General features: G+C 36.6%; 2 protein-coding genes across 4 annotated transcripts in view; one reads left to right on the forward strand and one right to left on the reverse strand.

The window, feature by feature from the left end:
• The window catches only part of LOC123870506, a 22,676-nt gene extending 2,120 nt beyond the window's left edge, over positions 1-20,556 (reverse strand). The window contains exons 1-3 of one of the 2 annotated variants that reach the window (XM_045913834.1): positions 20,503-20,556; positions 14,345-19,561; positions 13,540-13,550 (exon numbers count right to left, since the gene is read on the reverse strand). In XM_045913834.1, the coding sequence (XP_045769790.1) occupies positions 14,419-19,545 (5,127 nt within the window). In that variant the 5' untranslated portion in view covers positions 19,546-19,561; positions 20,503-20,556 and the 3' untranslated portion in view covers positions 13,540-13,550; positions 14,345-14,418. Of the gene's footprint in view, positions 1-13,539; positions 13,551-14,344; positions 19,991-20,502 lie in introns of those variants that run through there. The other variant, XM_045913833.1, reaches the window with a different exon arrangement.
• The window catches only part of LOC123870509 (uncharacterized oxidoreductase YtbE-like), a 43,602-nt gene that overhangs the window by 5,348 nt on the left and 15,819 nt on the right, over positions 1-22,435 (forward strand). Inside the window, exons 1-2 of one of the 2 annotated variants that reach the window (XM_045913849.1) lie at positions 6,630-6,752; positions 14,423-14,428. The exons of the other annotated variant lie outside the window; for it this stretch is intronic. The gene's annotated coding sequence lies outside the window, so the exon portion shown is untranslated. Of the gene's footprint in view, positions 1-6,629; positions 6,753-14,422; positions 14,429-22,435 lie in introns of those variants that run through there. 2 annotated transcript variants of the gene reach the window in all.

A 22,435-nucleotide genomic window follows, 5' to 3' on the forward strand; every position in this document is an offset into this window, starting at 1 on the left:
GCCTTAAATTTTGCATCTTAGACTTCTTTTCGCCTGAACTGAATTTTCAAAAAACCTAAATCTACGTGGACGAAGTCGCGGGTATCATCTAGTACCTGCCTATCTTATATTAATAAGAATTGATGTTTGTCTGTCTGTTCGTTACCTATGCGTTCGTGCGTCATTCATCCGATTGCGTTGAAACTTGAAACTTTGTAATCCTGGGACTTACGGGAAGGATTCTGAGATAGTGCCATCAATATTTACAATAACTGGCGTTTTAATACGAAATAGTTACCTACTAAAATTATTTTAAAGATACAGTAAATAATACCAAAGTAGGTAGGTACTACGTACCTATCGTGAGCGCAAAACGACAGTTTTAAAAAACAAACAATCATGAAAGTCTCTGGCACTGCAGTACAAAACGGGTCTGAAGAAATACACCGCTTACGAGACAAGCGGACGCTGAACGGCCCAATGGCAGCCCTCAGTGTGGTATGCGGCCTTCTTTTCCCAGAATCATCTGAACGGCAGACGGCTAAGGCTTGGGCACACAATGCGAGGGAAGCGCCGTCCATCGAGGCCCTAAAATTATTCTCTTTTTCTTCCTTAGTCCTATTTCCTCATTGATGAGGGTCATGCCCCCTTTCCATTGATCACACAATAGTAGGAATTTTCTAGGGGTGATGCCTGGTGATTCGAATACCTAGTGTAACTCGACTAAAGCGGAATTTACATTACGAATTTAGTCGCGTGAAATTAGTATCACTATCGACGTTAATTTCATTATAGACTAGCTGATGCCCGCAGCTTCGCCCGCGTGGATTGGTCAGATCCCCTGCAGCATCAGGATTGAGGAGTTGAGCTCCAAATTTTTTATGAAACAATGTCGCAAAGTTCCTCTATCGATTAAAAAAGAAATAACGCAAATCGGTTCAGAAATCTCGGAGATTTCGGTGTATATAGGTAGAAAAACACAACTCCTTTTTTGAAAGTCGGTTAAAAAAGTAGCCTATGTTACTCCCTGGTCAATTCTCTACTTGTCTGTGAAAATCCCGTCAAAATCAAGAAACAGTTAAAAATTATTTTGCTATAATCCGCCAACAGGATAAATCTGTATGGTCAAACATGCAGTTACAAGCTAAGCACCGCTTACCTCCCCAACCAAGCAATAAAGCCAAGTTCTCAAGCAAGCACTGCCACCACCATTCACATGCAACACCACACAAGACTTTTCCACTACTCTCGACGCACGTTTCGCCCCGACACCGTCAAAATCAGTTCAGCCTTTCCCAAGATTAGCCTTTTCAAACAGACAGACAGACAGACAGACAGACAGACAAAAATTTTAAAAACGTGTGATTCAGTGTTGGTATCGTTGAAATAACCATATGAGCTTAATATGAGGTAGTTATTTCGAAATTACAGACAGACACTATAATTTTATTTATAAGTATAGATTGCACTTATAAACGTCTAATTTCGTAATACATGTATTACGTAAGTAATGTAATGTAAATTCCGCTTAAGAGAACAAGATTTCGACTCTTAGGTTTTACAGTTATTATCAAGTGTTTGTGATTGATATGCGTTATCAAAACTAGGCCACACGCCCCCATTGAACTAATAATAATACTGACGCCCCTAGTTTATTACGGGGAACTGTAAAGGTTCACACTGAAACGTGCGTAGACGCCGCGCAACTGTACTTTATTTAATTTCATCATAATCATCCCCCATCGCTGGCCCACTAATAAACACGAGTCTCCTTCCAGAATAATAATTATTTAGGCCATAGTCCACTACGCTAGCCAAGTGCGAATAGGCAGACTTCACACACCTTTGAGAACAATAATGGCATCTCGCAGGCATCCAGGTTTTGATCTTATGAGGTCTTTCTACACCGTAAGCAAGTGATATTTAATTTTTTCAATATTTTTTTTCTCTTTAAAATCAAGCAAGTTAGGACCATGTTACTTTATCGCTAATCGACGCGGACGCTCGAAATATCAGTACAGTTGCGACACAAGGCGTCGCTGCTGTCGCGTTTCGTGTCTATCCAAGCCCTTAAAATACATACAAAAATACTTGAATGTAGAAAGCATCGTCTTTGCTCACGCATAAAACGAAACATGAAACTTATTTTCAAACATTAAGCTTTTAAATGGCTGCTGTATTGTTTTACATCTCAGCAGTGATGAATAAATGACTTTGCCCGCATACTAGAAGGTTGTAAAATAGATTAAAAAGGGCCTGCAAAAGTCATTTTTAACAAAGAACAAGTTGGGTTGTATTAGGGACCTACTCGTATTTTCGACCATGAGGTTTTCTCTTAGGTAGGTACCTACCTACCTAAGGGAAAACTGGTCAAGTACACGTGTAGGATTCCGTAACCATGCTACCTAGATAGGTACCAAAAACTTCGACAGTCGTCACAACTTTTCAAGTTATTTCAGCAAACGATTACGGGGCCCACGTACGGGGAACTCTTTATATTACGTGAGTCCAACTTGTATTTAGCTGGCTTTTCAACATTCTCAAAATTAAAAAAATGCAAGTCTATGGTATGTGTTCTCTGTCACGTATGATTCGATGCTTTCAAAAGATCTGAGCAGTACCTAGCTACTTAACTTCTTATAAATAACCTGCCTCATCATCAGTTTCATCATAGGACGAGAATTGGAGAATCAAACCCTGCTTTTTTTGAGATCACGTTGACCATAAAAATCGTAATTATTCACTTTTAATAGGATTTTTTAAATTGGAATGCTATACAAAAACCTTACACAATACATCTCAATACAATGCACACTTTTTTCTATCCAAATCCGTTACATTGAACATTCCATCCGCTGAAGCTGCGAGTTGGGCACGGAGCTATCTCGGCGAGATTTCGAAATTCCAAGAAAGGCAGAGCCTTATAAATTATCTCAAAAGCGCCGACGCGGCCCAACAACCAGAATACTTTTTTTACTCCACAGGTAGGCTGGCGCTAAGAAGGCGAAGGAATTTATAGCTCGCCTCCTTCGTCTCGAAACTTCACCATTAACTTTATTATAGATCAAACGTAAATCTCGTAGGCTAGGTATCTTTATTTATTCTGTTTCTGGTAAAGCTCAAAGCTCAAACAACCTGACAACCTGTTAAGTTATAAATCTTAATTTACACTAATAAATACTTATCCTCTACGTGTGTAATGCAGACATACAGATTACTAAATCAGCTCATGGTAAATATTTACATACCTAGTTACCTAAATATGAAGTAGGCATACCTAGATTTGTAATACAATAGGTATGGCATACTTAGATTTTTAAGTTTGAATTAGTTATTTTACGAATATTTCAATAGGGTAATTTTCTCCTTAATGAACTGCAAGCATGTCTTTTTTAAAAATCTAACGCAACTGTAGAAACGAAGAGGAAACCTTCATAAGATACCCAGCCTTTTGGGGAGAAATCGGTTTTGGTGGAATTTTTACCAACTAAAACTACCTCAGTGACCACTCGCTATATTGAAAAGCTTCGAGATTTCATGAATGCATGGGTGCCAGCTGCCTGCGCGATGCCCATTGGGCTCGTCCCGAAGAAAGTGGTCCTCCAACTTCACGTGCCTGGCTTTAAAGCACAGCTGCTTGTGTCACAGCAAGCTATCACCTTCCCAAGGTCTTACAGATGGTAAACTTAGAATATAGCATGTTTTAAAATATTATTATTGTATAAAGTCACCGTACCTTTAAAAATTATGTTTTATCTATATTTATATTTATTATTCTCATATAAGTGAACATTGTTCTTCTGAGAAATAAAACTCTTTAAACCTAAACCTAAAGTGAGCAGCTGGAGCCCTCACTCCCGACCACTCTCGATCCAGATTCAAGACTTCTAGTCCTACCTCATGGGATCCTAATGTAACCACCAGTTCGTCAAGTTACTTCTACGGAATAAAACCAGTTGCGAGTAGCTAAGTATCAAACTGGTTTCATCCGTCCATCTTCTGAAGGAACTATAAAAAATACGCGTTGTGCTCGCGTGCACCACGATTCTCGGAAAATAGGGCTCTTGAAACCATCGAACACATTCCCGGGCGCAGCCCTGAAGGTCGCTTCACTAATAATAGCAACCATTGTACCAAGTATATTGTGGCGCCCTATTCCAGCGACCTCCCAACTATTTGAGTAATGTATTACTTTTAACCACCAGCACACAGATAAGTACTTCGGACTACGACTTTCAAGATCTAAAATTCGTTCTCTATGTTATGGCCTTTGCCCAATTGCTCGACCATCCTAGGTGCATGCGCAATTGTAATTTCTACCTTCATATTTTTGGTATAAAAAATCAGTCGTTGACCTACCAAGTAAACAATTTTATAAAAGTCATGTCAAATTCCGGTTGAATGCATGAATTCTTATGTGAATTGAACCAAATTATTAGACTATCAGAAGCAAGAGCAAATCGAATAGATTTCAACAACCATAAAGCATCTGCTAGACATTTAATGGTACAGACAGCTAAAGCATGAAACAACGGCTCTTTAACCATTGATGTAAATTGTAAACCATTCTGGCGCTTGTGTTCAATGGGTTTCGGATGGTATTCCATTGAAAGTATCTCTAGCGGATGGTGTTCGGTGGAATTTGGGCCACGACGCTGACTCAACGCTGCTGATCTAATCCCTTCCCTCTCGGAGATATTCTCAATAGACTACGTGGATATTAGCAGCTAGATGCTAGTGTCTCTAAGCTACATTCGTGGTATTTTTTTGCTGCGTAACGATTAAATCCAGTCTTCAGAAACTCTTGAATAATTTATTTTATTTGTATAATGTACATCTAGTGTTGAGAATTTGAAGACTAACACAATTTAGTCCTCAATCTACACTTACATAAAAATATAAGGTTATGTAGAATTTCAGGATGATTGGTAAAACCAGTTGTGAATTTAAAAAAAAAACGGGCTGCAGCATATAAAAGCTTGCAATTTCTTTGTGAATAATGTTCATGCTGTTTTTTTCTAAGACAACCAGTCTCCATTGTTTCAACCCGCATACAAGGGTTATACGTCTTTTTATAACACATCTTTTAGCTGCAACAAAAATAGTAAGAGAACTAAAAATATATTATACCTACTTAGAATTTAAAATTAAGTACTAATCTTTATCCCGTTAAACATTGATTCAGTTAAAATATGTCCAACAGGACTCATAGTTCAGTCAGTTTGTCAAAAGATTTTTAGAACTAGATTTTGTACCTCTATCCTGATCAAAAACTATAGATTTGTCGTAACCCTTGTTCCAATAACTTTTAATTTGCATTTTGCTGCATAGCCTATTCTCAAGCTAACCTCTTTTTATTATCACAGTTTTGTTTTACAAATTCTTTTATTCTTGACTGTAAAAATAATCTCCTTTCTAAGGTGGTCCTGATAAAGTAGCAAGCAACCTTGATGTTTAATCACCATGACAATGATTTTCCCACGACCAAGTCTTCGATTGTCTTGGACATCTACCTACATAGTGGCTAATTTGAGACATGTTGCAATATTTTCGACCTTCAGCCTACACGTACCTAGTGATCGAACATCTAGATATATCTAGTTTTAAATACCTAGTAGATATTGCGATTTTCCTGTGGGCGTATCTATAGACACAAGTGGACTACGCCATACATGGGCAATGGGAAGGTACCTACCTAGATCTTTAGGCTAATCCTGAATGCACCTCTAAAACCGCACGTGGTGAACTCATCGCATTGTACTGAAAATGAAAATGACGTTAGCTCACGCAGTGAGCCCACCAATCAGATTTTTAAAAGATGACGTCATAATTTTATCGCATCATCTATTATGAATCTGATTGGTCGACAGAACACATCTCTCATCTCCGCTTCGATAGATACCGGGCCTAACAGGCTGAGCGCATCTCCTCTCATCTCCGCTTCAATAGATATCGGGCCTAACAGGCTAGGCAAGTAATCGTCTTTAACCTAGCAACCATAAAGTCTACGAAAAAGTTCAATATTCTCTACGGCAGCTATAAAATTAATGCTTCCATGCTCCCCAGCTCCTTAGTCATTACTGAAATCCTAATTAGCGTTTAGCGCGGAGTTCGAAAAGAGTTCAAAAAATGTCTGGCATTTACCCAGCCACGGACAAGCATAGCAGCAGCCGCGCACTTGTATATTTCGACAGCATTTGGATGTGGGAGCGTGAGGTAGTGTGGTAGTCTATTGACCATTGAGTTAATATGTAGGCTATGCAGTATAATATTCCTCAAAGATTTTGACGCATTTTTCATTTTCAGCAAGACATGGCTTCACGGCATTCCGAACCAGTGGTAGATTATTTTGACGATTCAAAAGCACTTGTAAAAGTTTAATTGAATAAAAATATTTTGAATTTGAATTTGAAATAATAGGACCAGCAGAAAATTTATTACCTATGCGATCGGATTATTATGTTCTTAACTTAAAGAATTTTACATAATTATTTGAACACTAGATTTTACTTAAATCCCAGCTAGAAAGTGCGAAAACGAAATCTGCTTAAAGTTTTGATCTACTGCGTTGTATATGATAAAACTCAATTTTATAAGAATCGCCTAAGAACAAGCTCAATCCATTTGGGCCTCTTATTGCGCAGTATCATCATGAAGTCACGACGCCACACCGCGTGTTGCTACAGTTGGAGGTCGAACGCCTGGCATTGCCAAATTTGAAGGGATGACGTCACCGGGCCTCCCAAATCAAGCTGTGGCTCTGCTTCATTAAAGCAAGTTTCCATTTATGTTTTAAGATCCATTGCTGAATTACAACCAAACTCGTCAAAGTATTGATTAAAAGAAGTAACGGAAGACGTTCATTTAAAAGTTAATGTTCCCAATGTGTTTGCTTATAGGATTATATTAGATTGTTATTAGTAAAAGCCGACAAAAAGATCACGTTGTATTGCGGTCGATGTCTCCTTAAGAAACAAAGGACAGCTCAGATTAATTTAGCTACTCACCTAATTTTAAAATGGTTATGCTTTATGCTTCTTCTTCTAGATTATACCTACTTGAGCACGTAAGCAAGTGGAAAATGGAAACGGAAATCTTAACGTTATTTTGGTGAGCCTACTCCTTTATTTCCTACCCTGTTTTTTAAAAGTACCATCGTATTTGTTGTGTTGTGACTTGTATAGGCGTCACTCAGAAAAGCAGGTATTATTCAAATATTTTTATCGAATTATTGGAATGTCCTCTCCAAAACCAACACAAAAAAAACACAAGTTTAATGTGTAAGGTTATCCGAGAGTTTTAATCTAAACAAACTAATGCCAAAATAAATAATTTAATTAGAGCGTGATTGCTATCACAACATCTAATTATTCAGTTCACAATCCAAATACCGAAAATATGCGATATCGCTCCGAATCTCAGAAGGAGACTGAACTAAAACCTTCGAAACACCCGTATTTATGCAAGTTCAATCTTGTTGGCCTCCTAGCAACAGATTGTATGACATCGAATGAGCCAAATATCGATTTTATCAAACTACCTGCATTAGGTAAATTAATAATTTTATATTATTTTTTGACAACTCAAATCAATTTTTAAAAATAACCTTACAGTTCGGCCGTCCTGAATTTAACACGTCCTCGTGTTTCTAATCAATCTTGTCATGTCAGTCGCGGGCTTCCTTGCCCTAAGTCAAATCCAAATCATGGGCTATCCTGCCCTCCGTCAAATCATTAAAACCTACCCTTGAACTGCCGAACTCTCAGTTTTAATATCAAGTCAACAATAAATCCAAACGACTAACTTCTCATTCGATGTATACAAAATCTGAACCACTCATTGCAAATTACTTTCCAATTCACAAAAGACTAAATTCTTAAAAAAAACTAAAAATTTTAATCACCAAATCAAACTCAAATAAAAATTTTAATCAAATGTGGGTTGTTTAAAAAAGATACCAAAGCGAAATTAAGGCAACGTGAGACACGTCCCACTTCTGAATTATAGGCGTCACTCAGAAAAGCAGGTATTATTTAAATATTTTTATCGAATTATTGGAATGTCCTCTCCAAAACCAACACAAAAAAAACACAAGTTTAATGTGTAAGGTTATCCGAGAGTTTTAATCTAAACAAACTAATGCCAAAATAAATAATTTAATTAGAGCGTGATTGCTATCACAACATCTAATTATTCAGTTCACAATCCAAATACCGAAAATATGCGATATCGCTCCGAATCTCAGAAGGAGACTGAACTAAAACCTTCGAAACACCCGTATTTATGCAAGTTCAATCTTGTTGGCCTCCTAGCAACAGATTGTATGACATCGAATGAGCCAAATATCGATTTTATCAAACTACCTGCATTAGGTAAATTAATAATTTTATATTATTTTTTGACAACTCAAATCAATTTTTAAAAATAACCTTACAGTTGTGACCTCTTATTACTCTATCGTTGTCTTCTTTCATAATGTATTCTATATCATTAACGCAGTTTAGCACATTTTTATCAACAAAATGTGTTGTCATAACCAGAGATTTCATAACGTGAACCTACATATTATTGTGTTTGTTAATAATTTTCTCCTGTGTTTGTTTGGACTTTGGAAGCAAGGAAGCAATTGGCACTCAATACTCATATCGAATCAGCAAAATCTGGCCTTAAAGTTTTTGGTTAAATGGAATAAATTAAGGTTTAGGTTAGGTTTTCAAAAAAGGTATCATTTTAGAGGCGGTTAAGGTATCCTGTCTTATTGGATTCTTCTTGCCTTGGCTAAATTCTGACTCAATCATATTAACTCATATATTGCTAATGCGTAGTTTTAAGATGACAATTTTGTTATGCTAAGTTATACATATGCATGTATGTACAAGGATCTCGTTTCACATCGTTTGTCTGTGGAGATTGCACAATGCTCATTGTGTTCTTCGCCTTCACATGAACGAAGAATGCCCTCACACACTATAACGATACAGATTACAGACCTATTGTGTGGTTTGCACGCAGTTGAAGTTACGCTGGGTTTTTTATCCATACTTCCATACTGCCATACTAATATTATAAATGCGAAAGTGTGCCTATCCGTCTGTCTGTCTGTCTGTTTGTGAGCTACCTTTTCACGGCCCAACACTTTAACCGATTATAACGAAATTTGGTACAGATTTAACTTATATCCCCGGGACGGACATATGCTACTTTTATCCCGGAAAATCAAAGAGTTTCCACGGGATTCCTAAAGATCCATCCGCTTAACCGATTTGTATGAAATTTGGTACCAAGGTAGCTCGCGTCCATGTAATGGATATTAGCTACTTTTTATCCCGGAAAATTAACAGTTCCCATGAAATCTTTAAAAACCTAAGTACAGACGGATGAAGTCGCGGGCATCCTCTAGTTGATCATAAAATTTACTTCGGTCGCAGAGTACTTACACGATAATACTAACGTCCTTCGGTCTAATGCCGCGGTGGTATGAGCATATCTGCTATATTCCCATTAGAATAATTCTTAAACAAATAAATGTGCCCCATTGGGTTTTCACGGCATACACCTTCCGAATAAAAAGTCACATAAATTGAAGGTACCAATGACACTACTGAGAGAACAGAAAACAGAAGTAAATAGAATATATTGCCACGTTTAGTTGTTCTGAGCGAAAAATGCATTTTGGTAAACTTGACTAGGCCAGTCGTTGTCGTTGCCTAATAGATTTATTTTATGACATGCCTACTTTTATTTAGCCCTTTAGATTAAATTATTATTACTGCAAACTAAAGCATCCACTAGACTTTATTAGATATGTTTTGCTGTCTGATCTTGAAATCCTGAAACCTAAAAGTACGGAAGTTGGACTTTGTGAGACATAGCAAAAACGATCGCAGCTCATAATTAAAGGAAGAATAGCTAGCAGAAGACCACCTGGCTGAAGAGAACATCTTGACTGAAGCATTTACGGCAATAGTACCTGAAGAGTAAATCCTTATTCCACACAGCAGCATCCAATGTGCAGATAGCCCTATAAATGGTTGCCAACCTCCGAGATGTTTTACTGTGTTTTGCCAGTCACTGCTATGACCTGACTGTCGAATAACCTGCCATCCAACCCCGCGCTAAAAAAACGAGCGTAGAAAACATTCTTACCTATTTACCTTTTCTATTCGCATACTTATAAATTGCGAATTTATTGCACTTCCTAATAGACCTACACCTTGTCCATGAATATTGCACTGACAAAATGTATTTTTGATTGGAGACCAGCGCGTATGAACTGCTATTCGGTTACTGTAAAATTTCTTTCTCAAATCAAAATCAAATCATCATTTATTTGCTCAAATGTAGGTAGCATAGATTTTACAATTTATTTTAGTGTCACTACACTTGCCATGTAATGGCGTGCAAATATTTTACATAAGCAATGTAAACTACACTAAATAGTTTAAATGTACATTGAATATGCTCAAAATACCTTACACCTTACAGTCATACTTAGGTAGGTATACATATACATAGTCATAAAAAGGTCTGATTTCACAACACCATCATTACTGTTAAATAAAATATAATTTAGAGCTCTTAAAATTAAAATGTAAATAATTTAATAAATCATGTATTATCTATGTAAAATGTCAACAAAAAAGTCACAAGAGTATACAATTAACATACTTAATAATTGATTAATAGACTAGTTCCTCATAATAAATCATTTAGTGTTGAAGAATTCATTTAAACTGTAGAAACACTCATTTAAATTAATTAAAGGAATTATGAGTTTATTTGGATACCTCGTGTTGAAAACCTTCTGGCTTTTTTTTTGTGTAGAAATCAGACTTATTTTTTTGAACAAATAGGCTATCTCATAAATGTATTATCATAATTATCCTAGTCATAACAATTTCTTTTTTGCATGGAGTTACAATATCATAATCATAAATCAATAATAATAAAAAATCATAAATCAATCAGTAACAATAAAAAATCATAAATCATAAATCAATAATAATAATATGTCAGATCTTACAGCTATCTAAAAAATCTTTAACGCTATAAAAACATTGGTCAATTAAATAATCAAATAACTTTATCCTAAACTTCGACATTGGTAAATTTTTTATGTTATCAGATAACTTATTATATAGGGTGACAGCCATACAATATGAATTACGAGAGCATATCGCTAGTCTTTGTCGTGGTATTTCCAATTTAAATTTTTGTCGCCAGCTTTCGTTGTCAGGCTTCCTATCAAATAGATGCTCATGTTTCTTTACAAATAGACATGTCTCAAATATATATAGACATGGCAAAGGTAATATCTTTTTCTTTTTAAATAAAGGCCGACATGGAGCTATTATATCCGCACCACACAGTGATCTGATACATTTTTTTTGTACTCTGAAAGCATTTATAATATCGACAGAGTTACCCCATAGTATTAGTCCTCATATAGTAAAATCACCCTGTGTGAACTTTTAACATGGTAGTTTAATCCATGATCCAAATCTGTGACAGCAGATTCGCAAGCCTACATAATCTACTTAGTTTAAAAAAAAAGTAGAATGTTGGTACATAACCATGGGTAAGGTACCTATAAAACGTGTTCGGTATATTCTAAGTCCCAGCTTTCCAACTGACTAGTCGCAGCTTGTGGCTTTCGCAAGGTTGGCGCGAGCTGTTGCGATAGCAATGGCGGATAGAAAGCGCCGCGCGACCTCACTTTCACTCTACTAGCATGGTATCTACTGATTCATCGACTAAGGCAAAATGAAACTTCAAAATTTAAATGTTATAGGTAGTCAATACTCGATACCTACAATATCAACTGACCATATAATATACTTCCTAAGTCTCTACAGCTTAGGAATCCAGTAGGTACCCTGCAGGCTGCAGCATATAAGGTTTGAGCAATTCGGACTTGAGCCTGTATAACAACTGTATAATATCAATTCACCGTCTACAGTTCATGAATTAAAAAATAAGTATATTTTAATCCAAAAATAAAAAGCTACACAGTTGGAACGATTTTCAAGGCAAATTGGGTTACTTTTTCCTCAAGAACAAGCTATGGCCTTATTAGTGTTTTGGGATATTCTTATCAGCGGCATCCATGAATATGCAAACGTAAAATGAAACAAGACAAAGGGTAAACAAAATCTCACGTACAGCTATACCAAATCGAAGTTCATTACAAACAGATTTGGCAGCAAACTGTTAAATCTTACCATTAGCCCAGTAGCACAGTTGTCCGATATTAAAACTGTGCCATTAGTAGAGTGAAGAGGTAATTCTCGATTTGATCTTGGATCGATGATAATAAACCTATGTCAAATATTAGGCTATGAGTGACGTGAAATCAGGCGATTCATACACTACCTAGTACCTATATACCGTCTAATGTAGAAACATTTGATGTCTGCTATAAGTGGCATCAAACTTTCGATCTTTTGTTAGAAATTCCCTCTGTCATGATTGTCATGAACTATGCTATTAGGTAAATAGGACCTCCATGTCTCATTCCAATCCAAAGTTCCAACTCGTAACATGCCCGTAACAATATGAAGTGTTCTTGCACGGACCATTTGCTCCGGTAGGTTAGTAATCAGTTGGTAATCATTTGATACTTGATAGCATGATTGATATTGTTGTCGAACGTCATTCATCCAACCTATTAAATCAATTGAAGTCAGTGTCAATTGATTTCCAATAACTGTTTACAATTGAGACGGACGAGGTATGCGGGGCCCGTTTGATTGTTTAATTAACAATCGACTGGGACAATTTGTGACGGTAGTGCATTTCAACATAAAATGGTAAACACATGTCTTTCCCCGCAGGAGGTTGGTTATCTCGGAACTGGTAATTTTAAAACAAACATGCCTTACCCTTACCAAGAATTTAAAGTAGGTGCTTATTTATTGAGAAAGAAAGTTTTTAAATCTTTTTTTTTTCGAGAAATACCAATACCAACCAACACTGGGTGAATGAAGAATGTCTTGGTCCGTGGATGTACATGCAATGATAGGTACCTAAATTAGAAAAAGCTTAATTATAAGTAGACGAATAAGTTATGAATAATAATGACAGTAATAATGTAACTACTATTAATATTACTTTTGAATTCCCATAATAGTTAACTACCAAATAAAATACGAATATCTGTCAATACATTCTGTGAATAAGTGTAGTGATGTGGTCTTGGCTTTAGTCTGTAAAATATTTGTTTAATAGAGATATCGACAAAAGTATCCTCGCCCATAATTACTGTTGCTATCTCTAGAGTTAAGGATACTGATAAACTTAAACATTCAGAAAATTATACTTTGTACAGTGTACATAAGGCAGGATGCACGGTACACTGGAGCGAGACGGTTGTCGCATATCTCTGTAGGGGGGAAGACTAACTACTGCGTCTTCAGATAGCGAAGCAAATCGCCCAGATTCTAGTTATTTATTATGAATCTATTATTGCAATCTGTTACTCTCACCTTCAATCCTGCCACTTGTAAGTGACCGATGTACCAGCCACTGGAAACCACTGTCCTTGACAGGCTAGTGTGCAACCGTGTCACCATCTGTAATATTTTATTTCAGCTATGATTCACACTGAATCCACTAAATGCCTTAAGCTTGTACAAGTAGAAAACACCAATGTTTGTACTGTCTACTTTATTGTCATAGATATAAGTTAATCACCATGAGAACAGGGGAGCGATCGTTTACATTGTTTCCATGCCTGGTGTTCGAACGCACGACAGGACGTTCGACCACCATCACGAATTTAAGGACTTAGCGTGTGTCAATAGCTACGGCAATCTACCCAACGGGATCAAACCGCTCTCGCCGTTCAGGGGTTAACCTTCACAGCCTGAGATCGTCCTACATTACCGGTAATGTGTCCAACGTCTTTTCGACCACCCCTGCGCCTGTGCGGCCTGGGAATTGGACAAGCCCTGCGTCTTTACGACCGGGAAACTCAAGCCCTGCGCCTGTGCGGCCGGGAAATTCATGATCAAGCTCGTATGGCACTGCAACAGAGCCGTGCTGTTCATCTGTCTCCTTATTACAACTAAGAGAAGCTCGCGGCATTAATAGGTAAACTTGAGGCACTTAGCTGATATGCATCTGCATGGATGACCTGGCGCTGCCGCACGGTGACACAGCCCAGCACACATCATTCACATATATTCACACCAACGAATGTTACTAGCGTTGCAGCACGGTGACACAGTCCAACACGTATCATTCACACTAACAATTAACTAATATATGAAGTTAAGATATTTTGGCGCGTTCGGCGGCCATCAAACTCAGACATGTCGAAACTTGCATTCTTTGTTATACTAAAGGAAACCAAAGACATACTCACCATAGAGTATCGGTGTTGCTATATACAATATTTACATTCGCGGTTTCCGCGACACTCCCGCCGAGAACGGTTGATTACAACAAGGTAAGCAACTTGCGCGTCCATTCCCTTATCTTTTCAAGGGCTCGGACCGCTGCAACTCGCTTGTGACCAATGTCTTCGGATCGTTCTTCCGTATCCTCATTCGTTGTCATCAAATATTTGTCCCTCACATCAGAATCATCTCTCAGATCATTTACAACTCTATCCTTTTCCATGCTCTCAGTCTCTATGTCTGCTTCATTATTTGCAACATCTGCTGTATTTTCCGTCTCATCTATGTTTTCAATTTGTCTCATTTCAATGTCATTATCATTTAACGTTTCCTTTTGTGCGTTCACCGATTCTATTGTAACAGTATCTGGTGCAGTTACCAACTCTTTGGAAACTTCATTAGATAATTTTTGGACTTCAGAATATTGTTTTGCATCTTGAAGTATCGGTTCCCATTGGACACCGTCTTCTACTTCAAGCGGATATAAGTGAGCAATAGAACGGGTGAATATAGTGTCTCCTACTTTCACTTGAGCCACTCTCGTTAAACCATCAGAACTCTTAATTAAAGAAACTATTTTACCTACTTTCCAGCCTTCACGATTTTTATCTCCTTTCAACTGAACCAACTGGCCTTCTTTTGGGATAAGTTTTGAAGTCACACGTGGTTGTTTGAGCGAGTGACTGTATCTCTCACGTAAGCTCGGTAAGTAGCGATTACTAAACATTTCTTTAAATTCTTCTAACAGTATACGAGCTCTTCTCCAGCCCTGGACTAAGTTGGTCTTTGTCGATGTACCTTGCAATGGAATGTTATCTGGTGCTGTTTCTACACTGATACATCTATCCATTTGTAGAAAATCCGCAGGTGTCAGGACATGTTCTAGCTCTGAATCTACGGCTGTCAATGGTCTGGTGTTTATTATTGCTTCTATTTCCTTAACTATTGTTGCAAGTTGATTATCCTTTAAAAGATGCTTTTGAAGTGTTCTTCGCATACAATGTTTTACGAGTCTTACGAGCCGTTCGTAAAATCCTCCATACCAAGGTGCGAGTTCAGGTATGAATCGCCATTTTATTTTATTTTTAACACAGTATGCATTGGAAACTATATCAGCTATTAATTTGAAATGTAATGCGTTATCTGATGTAATTAGAGTTGGTACTCCTCTGGTCGCAATCATTCGCCTCAGAGCGAGTAAACCTTCTTCAGCTGACAAATCGTCTACCACTTCTAAGTGTACTGCTCTAACTGCCAAACATGTTAATAAGCATATCCATCTTTTGCTCGTTCCTCCTTCTGTTTTAACTAACACTGGTCCCAGATAGTCAATACCAGTAAATGTAAATGGTTTGCTATAATTTACCCTTTCATGTGGTAATGCAGGTATGGGTGGTGCTTTGAATGGTCCACCTCCATGTTTCACGCAACGTGGACATTTTTCCAACTTCTTTCGAACTTCACGTTTGCCTTGTGGTATCCAGTACTTCTGACGAATCAGGCTCAGAGTATGATTGACACCCACATGATAGTTCTTTTCATGTGTTTTTCTTATAATTTTATCAGTGAAATCACAACCTTTAGGTATAAGTATGGGGTACCTTTTGTCGAAAGACCATTCAGCATATTGAAACCTACCCTTACATCGTAAAATTCCGTCAACGTCCTTGAACACTCCCAAATTACGACTGAGACTTGTTTCTTTACCATTTACTTCTTCTTTGAAGTATTCAGCTTGTATTTTCTTAATTTCATTTATGCTGTTATCCAGACATTCAGTCTCTACTTCTTGTTCTTTAGATGCGTTGTCTTGTCTGTTGTCATCTATAGAATCTTCCAATTCTATTACCTCTGGAACCTGTTCTTGAACCTCATTGGTGTTCATCTGACCTTCTACTTCCATTTGTGAACAACTTTGCGTATCACTAGTCTTCGTCAGACCCTCCCCAACTAAAAAAGTATCGATATTGAATTTCCCTGACCAACTGTCAGGTTTCTCAAGCAAAAAATTTGGTCCATTTAACCATTTCTCTTGATCCTCCTTTGCGCTTGTTGATCTGGTAGCAACATCAGCAGGATTCAGTGCTGACGGTACGTATTTGACGATTAAATTTTTATTTTGTTTGATCTCATTGATCCTTCTGGCAACAAATGGTGTTAGTAATTTAGTTGAGTTAATCCAATCAATAACAATTTGACTGTCTGTCCATAATATTTGTTTAGTTATATTAAAATCAATGAATTTAAGAACATATTGTATTAATCGGCTTCCAATCAATACGCCCAACAGCTCTAAACGAGGGATTTTTAGATTTTCTTGGTCTTTTATCGGTACTAATCTCGATTTTCCAATAACAAAACTTTTCTGATCATTTCCAACGATATAAACTACAGCTGCATAGGCTCTTGTTGAAGAGTCCGTGAAACAATGAATTTCAAAGTCGTTACATTGAGGATTCTTCATATAGCATCTAGCTAAACTTATTTCCTTGACTCCTTCCAAGTCTTCTTGAATATCCTTCCATTTTTCAACGATATCCTTGGGTAATGGTGAGTCCCATTTTATTTTCATCTTCCACAGGTCCTGCAGTAAGATTTTAGCAGCTAACAGAGTGGGAACTATAAATCCACATGGATCGAAATAAGATGCAACGCTTTTCAGAATACCTCTTTTGGTATTAGCATTGTTTATAATTTTGTTGGTCCTCAAGTGTAATGTATCATCTTTTATGTGCCAGTCTAGACCCAATACTTTTACTATCTCTTCTGGACAACAATCAGGTATTTGTTGCATGAAATCCGTTGAATTAGAACTCCATTGTCTCAAGTTCATTGAGATTTCTTGGAATGCCTCCTTTGAGTTTCTATATAACTCTTCGACTTCCGTTGCAGTGTTGGCTCCAGTCACAACGTTGTCTACATAAATGTCATTTGCTAATCTTCTAACACTTTTATTTTTGGCGTTCATCAGATGATGTTTGATTGTAGCATTTAAAATAAATGGGCTGGATATTATTCCAAATGGAACGCGAGTGAATCTAAGGTAAAGAAGATTATCTTTTGTTACTGGTTTTTTGGTATCTTTTAACCATAGAAATCTTGTGACATCTCTGTCCTGTTCTTTAAGTCCAATTTGTAGAAATGCCTTTTCAACATCAGCTGTTATTCCAACCTTATAACATCTAAATTTAATTAGTAATCCTGTTAAATCTTCTAATAATAGTGGTCCACAATAAAGATATTGATTTAAACTCTTGTTATCTTTGGTCTTTGCTGAAGCGTCGTATACGATTCTCAAAGGTTTTCCCGGTGTCAACACTCCATGAAATGGTATGTAATGTATTGGATGATCCTTTTCCTCTGTGTTTGGGACTTCTTCAATGATTTCATTTTCCAGTTGTTCTCTTAATGTTTGATCATATATTGTTAGAGTTTCAGAGTCTGATCTTTTAACTAAACTTACTAGACGTCCGAACGCTAATCCAAAGTTAGATGGTAAGTCTGTTGGATAGTCGTTCCATGGCCAACTAATATAATATCTGTTATCTCTGTACTCAGTTGTTTCATTGAAGTGTTTGATAGCTTCTTCATCGCGACTTAATTTTGGTGAATCGGTGATTCCAATCGACTCCAAATCCCACAAACGTTTTAAGTCTCCATTGTCTAATGGTGGATCTGGTTGATTCAGTCTGACTTCACATGAAGATTGACAATATGTCAATACTGACAGTTGTTCAACTGTGTTGTTATTCTCTGAAGTTTTGCCCGAAAGCATCCATCCGAATTCCGATTCAATGAGGTATAAGTCTTCTGCAATACGAACCTTCTTCGTTGACATAATCGTGTAATAATAATCATTTCCTAGTAAAATGTCTACTCTGTCTGACAATGTACCATTATCTGCTAAGATGTAATTTTCCTTGATCTTGCAGTCAAGTAAGTCCTTTTCTGGATGTGGAACTCCCTGAGATATTGAAGGTACCACGTTGGCACATACAGTCCTAATCGCTTTACTCTGTGTAACTAACCTTACTTTAACTAATGGACTTTCTATTTCCTTGGGCTTCTGTGCTCCAAACGTAAATATTGAAAGATTATTTTGCTCTTCAACTGGAAGATTCAAATCCTTGGCAATCCTTTCAGTGATATAGCTCCTTTGACTACCACAATCCATTAGAATTCGACATAGTTTGGTATTCTTCATCTTAGAAGAATGTCCTTTGTTTTGGAGAACAGTTTCCTTCACATGTAAAGTTTCCACAGTGTATTGTGGCGCTCCTTCCATGGTACTTTCTTGAGTTATCATTCGTGCTTCCTCTTTAACTGAGATCACTCTTGAAAGTTGTGTCAATATGTCTTCGACTGACTCTGTCCGGTCAGAGTCCAATCTTATTTTCATTTCATAGATAATCTCAGTTGGAAACTTTTCCATAATAAGAAATCGCATTTGATTGGAATTGGTATTTTCTCCCATAGGTTGAAGTACTTGGAGATGTCGTTCTATCTCATCCAAAGTTCCTTTACAATCCTCCATCTTTTCCGCTCGCTTGATTTTCTTTAGAGCGTTATGATGCGCATATACAATTTCATTTTCTTTCCCATATCGAGCCTTTAAAGTATTGACAGCAATCTGATAATTTCGATTTGTTGTTTCAAGTCCATCTATAAGTCTAGCAGCATCTCCTTTGAGAGAACTTTTGAGATACAGCAACTTGTCGACATCATTCAATTTTCTTCGGTTCATGTTTGATGTGAACTGATCCCAAAATTGGTGCCATTCAAGCAAATTACCACTAAACTCTGGTAAATGCAAATCTGGTAGTTTGCTGTATGATGAATAATCACTTTGCTGAGGTAACATCACTGACTTCTCACTCTTCATGGCTAATCTTGCCTCTAGCTCTGCTAAATTTTCTTCACCTCGAAGTTGATCATTAGTCAAATCTGATATCTCGTCTGGATTAGGGTCGTTACAAATTTTGAAATAATTATATAATTCCGTGGTAAACCGAGATAAAATTGCTTTCAATTTAGACCTAACAATCCTTGCTGATTCTAAGTTTTCATCATTTTCATGAAGAGTTTGACATAAATTGAGAGCTTGATCCGAGAGAGATTTCACTTCTTTGACAAAAGTGGACAAACGATTTAAGAGTATTTCTTCCATTTTGCAGTCAATTATTCTGGAAGTATGATTTAGGCTAGGTATAATAACCTACAATAAACATAGGTAAGTATATAATAACCTATCATCAGGTATACACACTTACTCACATTTTAAATAAGTCACACACACACAAGACATTCATCTTTAGGCCAACAGCACAAGTACTTTGAAAAGTAAAAATATTTCTCATACATGAGTTACCCCAAAATTCTACTCTATGTCAATAGCACAGATACTTAGTCAGATAAGAATTTTTAAGCCTTTAACTATAGTAGTTGTTACTATTAACTTAATTTATTAATATAGAATTAAGTTATTTCCATATTATTGAAAATTGAAACACCAAGTACATTATTTTAGTTATAACACTTAAGATATATAGGTACCGTCCATGTAGGTATGTATCATCACCATAAACTCATAATCAAGACAATGAAAAACAAATATAAAAATATTTTGAGAATTTGTTGTTATAGTTCCTGCTAACTGTACACCCTATAGCATTAACTTTAATTTTAATTCCTTTTTAGAAAAATTACTTTTGAAATATTGATTTACTTATTGTATGGAATCTGAGAGCAATAATAATAAGCAATATCTGCCATTATTTAATATTTAAAATCATTCATGGACACTGTATCTCTAAACATAAAACTTCCACTAAATTCTACAAGTCAACTTGAAACTATTTTTTCAACTCAGGTAAATTGTTCTTGCAACCATATAAAGATAATAAAATTTTGTAATTATCTAACTTTGATAAATAAAGTATGTATATGCATACATACAAATAATTATTCATCCGGTACTGTGAGTCAAGTTGTACTTCTGGATATTGTCTTACACATGGATAATTAGGTTTAATTTCAGTTTAGTTAGCTAGCATAAGGGTAATTAATTGTAACTTTCGTTTGAAAGTACTACTGTTCCTATAACTATAATATATCCAAAACTTACCTTTTACTAATTTCTGTAAGCACTTAGAAGTAAAATACTGATCGTGACCTCGTGTAGTTGCCTAAAACAAGTACATATTCACGTTTAATTACACTAATACTGTGACTTGAAAATTTGTGGCGAGTCTCACAACGAACTTCCGATATGTCTGAATTCAAATATCTAACCGACCATCTCGCTAACTTGTTCGAATCTAGTCACATTATTGAAGTGAGTTAAGATCTATTAACACTCAACAGCAGGTTTCTTCATTAAGTAATTAAAATCTTTACTAAATATAAACACAACTCATATAATAATGTTCCTATATGAAAATTTTCATAAATAGTTTTGATCTTCGATTTGACCGTGCAAATAAACTTTTCATCACAAAACTCGACATGAATAGCGTGCTCAAATTATCAAACGATAGAAATATAATGGTCGTCTTATAAGGTACAAAACGAATGTGCTTACCCGTTTAATTATATTAACTTTATACTGATTCAGCGTTTTTTTATGGTTTTCCAAACTCGCGTCTCTTTGTAAGAAAAATAAAAATGGCCGATGTCTGATACAGGATCGAACTTGAATTTGTGTATTTACGCGGCAAATTTGAAATATGATACTCAACTCTTTTATCTTTACGTACGGGTTCCGAAATTTGTCTCAAAATTAATCTTATAATTAATCCTCTTTATTAAACTAAATTACTTGTCTATTTATACGTTTTACCACATTTAATAAATGTAATGACTAAAAAGCCTATCGTCCACAGACTCCTCAGCTCACTATATATTGATATACTCTATGACCATAGATTAACTAGTAGTCTATGTTCCATGAATAAAGCTTAGCGTACATCACGCATTCATAACCACAACATCATAGACAAAGAGTATAATATACCCATCACCTATGTTTTAACTTTTAATCCTAGACGCCATTTTCTAATTACCACGTCCGGTTCAACCAATCAATCGTTCAATCAATCAACTTTCATTTATCTAAAAAATCACACTAAAATGATTCTGCATTCATACTATCTGCATAAAATATTCCTTCATAATATTATTACGCAACCAATCTCAATTTTATAAGCAAATAGCTCATTTTACTATGAGACAGACTCGACGATCTTAGTTTCGTTAGCGAATGATACGTGGCGTTGAGAGTAACAAATTGCAATTTCTCAATAAACACGAATTAAGAATATTTTGAATTCTTAAAATTGGCAAATATTTGATTTGCAACAAATCCCAGATTATCTCCACCATGTCGCATATCTCTGTAGGGGGGAAGACTAACTACTGCGTCTTCAGATAGCGAAGCAAATCGCCCAGATTCTAGTTATTTATTATGAATCTATTATTGCAATCTGTTACTCTCACCTTCAATCCTGCCACTTGTAAGTGACCGATGTACCAGCCACTGGAAACCACTGTCCTTGACAGGCTAGTGTGCAACCGTGTCACCATCTGTAATATTTTATTTCAGCTATGATTCACACTGAATCCACTAAATGCCTTAAGCTTGTACAAGTAGAAAACACCAATGTTTGTACTGTCTACTTTATTGTCATAGATATAAGTTAATCACCATGAGAACAGGGGAGCGATCGTTTACATTGTTTCCATGCCTGGTGTTCGAACGCACGACAGGACGTTCGACCACCATCACGAATTTAAGGACTTAGCGTGTGTCAATAGCTACGGCAATCTACCCAACGGGATCAAACCGCTCTCGCCGTTCAGGGGTTAACCTTCACAGCCTGAGATCGTCCTACATTACCGGTAATGTGTCCAACGTCTTTTCGACCACCCCTGCGCCTGTGCGGCCTGGGAATTGGACAAGCCCTGCGTCTTTACGACCGGGAAACTCAAGCCCTGCGCCTGTGCGGCCGGGAAATTCATGATCAAGCTCGTATGGCACTGCAACAGAGCCGTGCTGTTCA

This window comes from Maniola jurtina, chromosome 12 (genome assembly GCF_905333055.1).
Source record: "Maniola jurtina chromosome 12, ilManJurt1.1, whole genome shotgun sequence".
Taxonomy (NCBI): Eukaryota; Metazoa; Arthropoda; class Insecta; order Lepidoptera; family Nymphalidae; genus Maniola; species Maniola jurtina.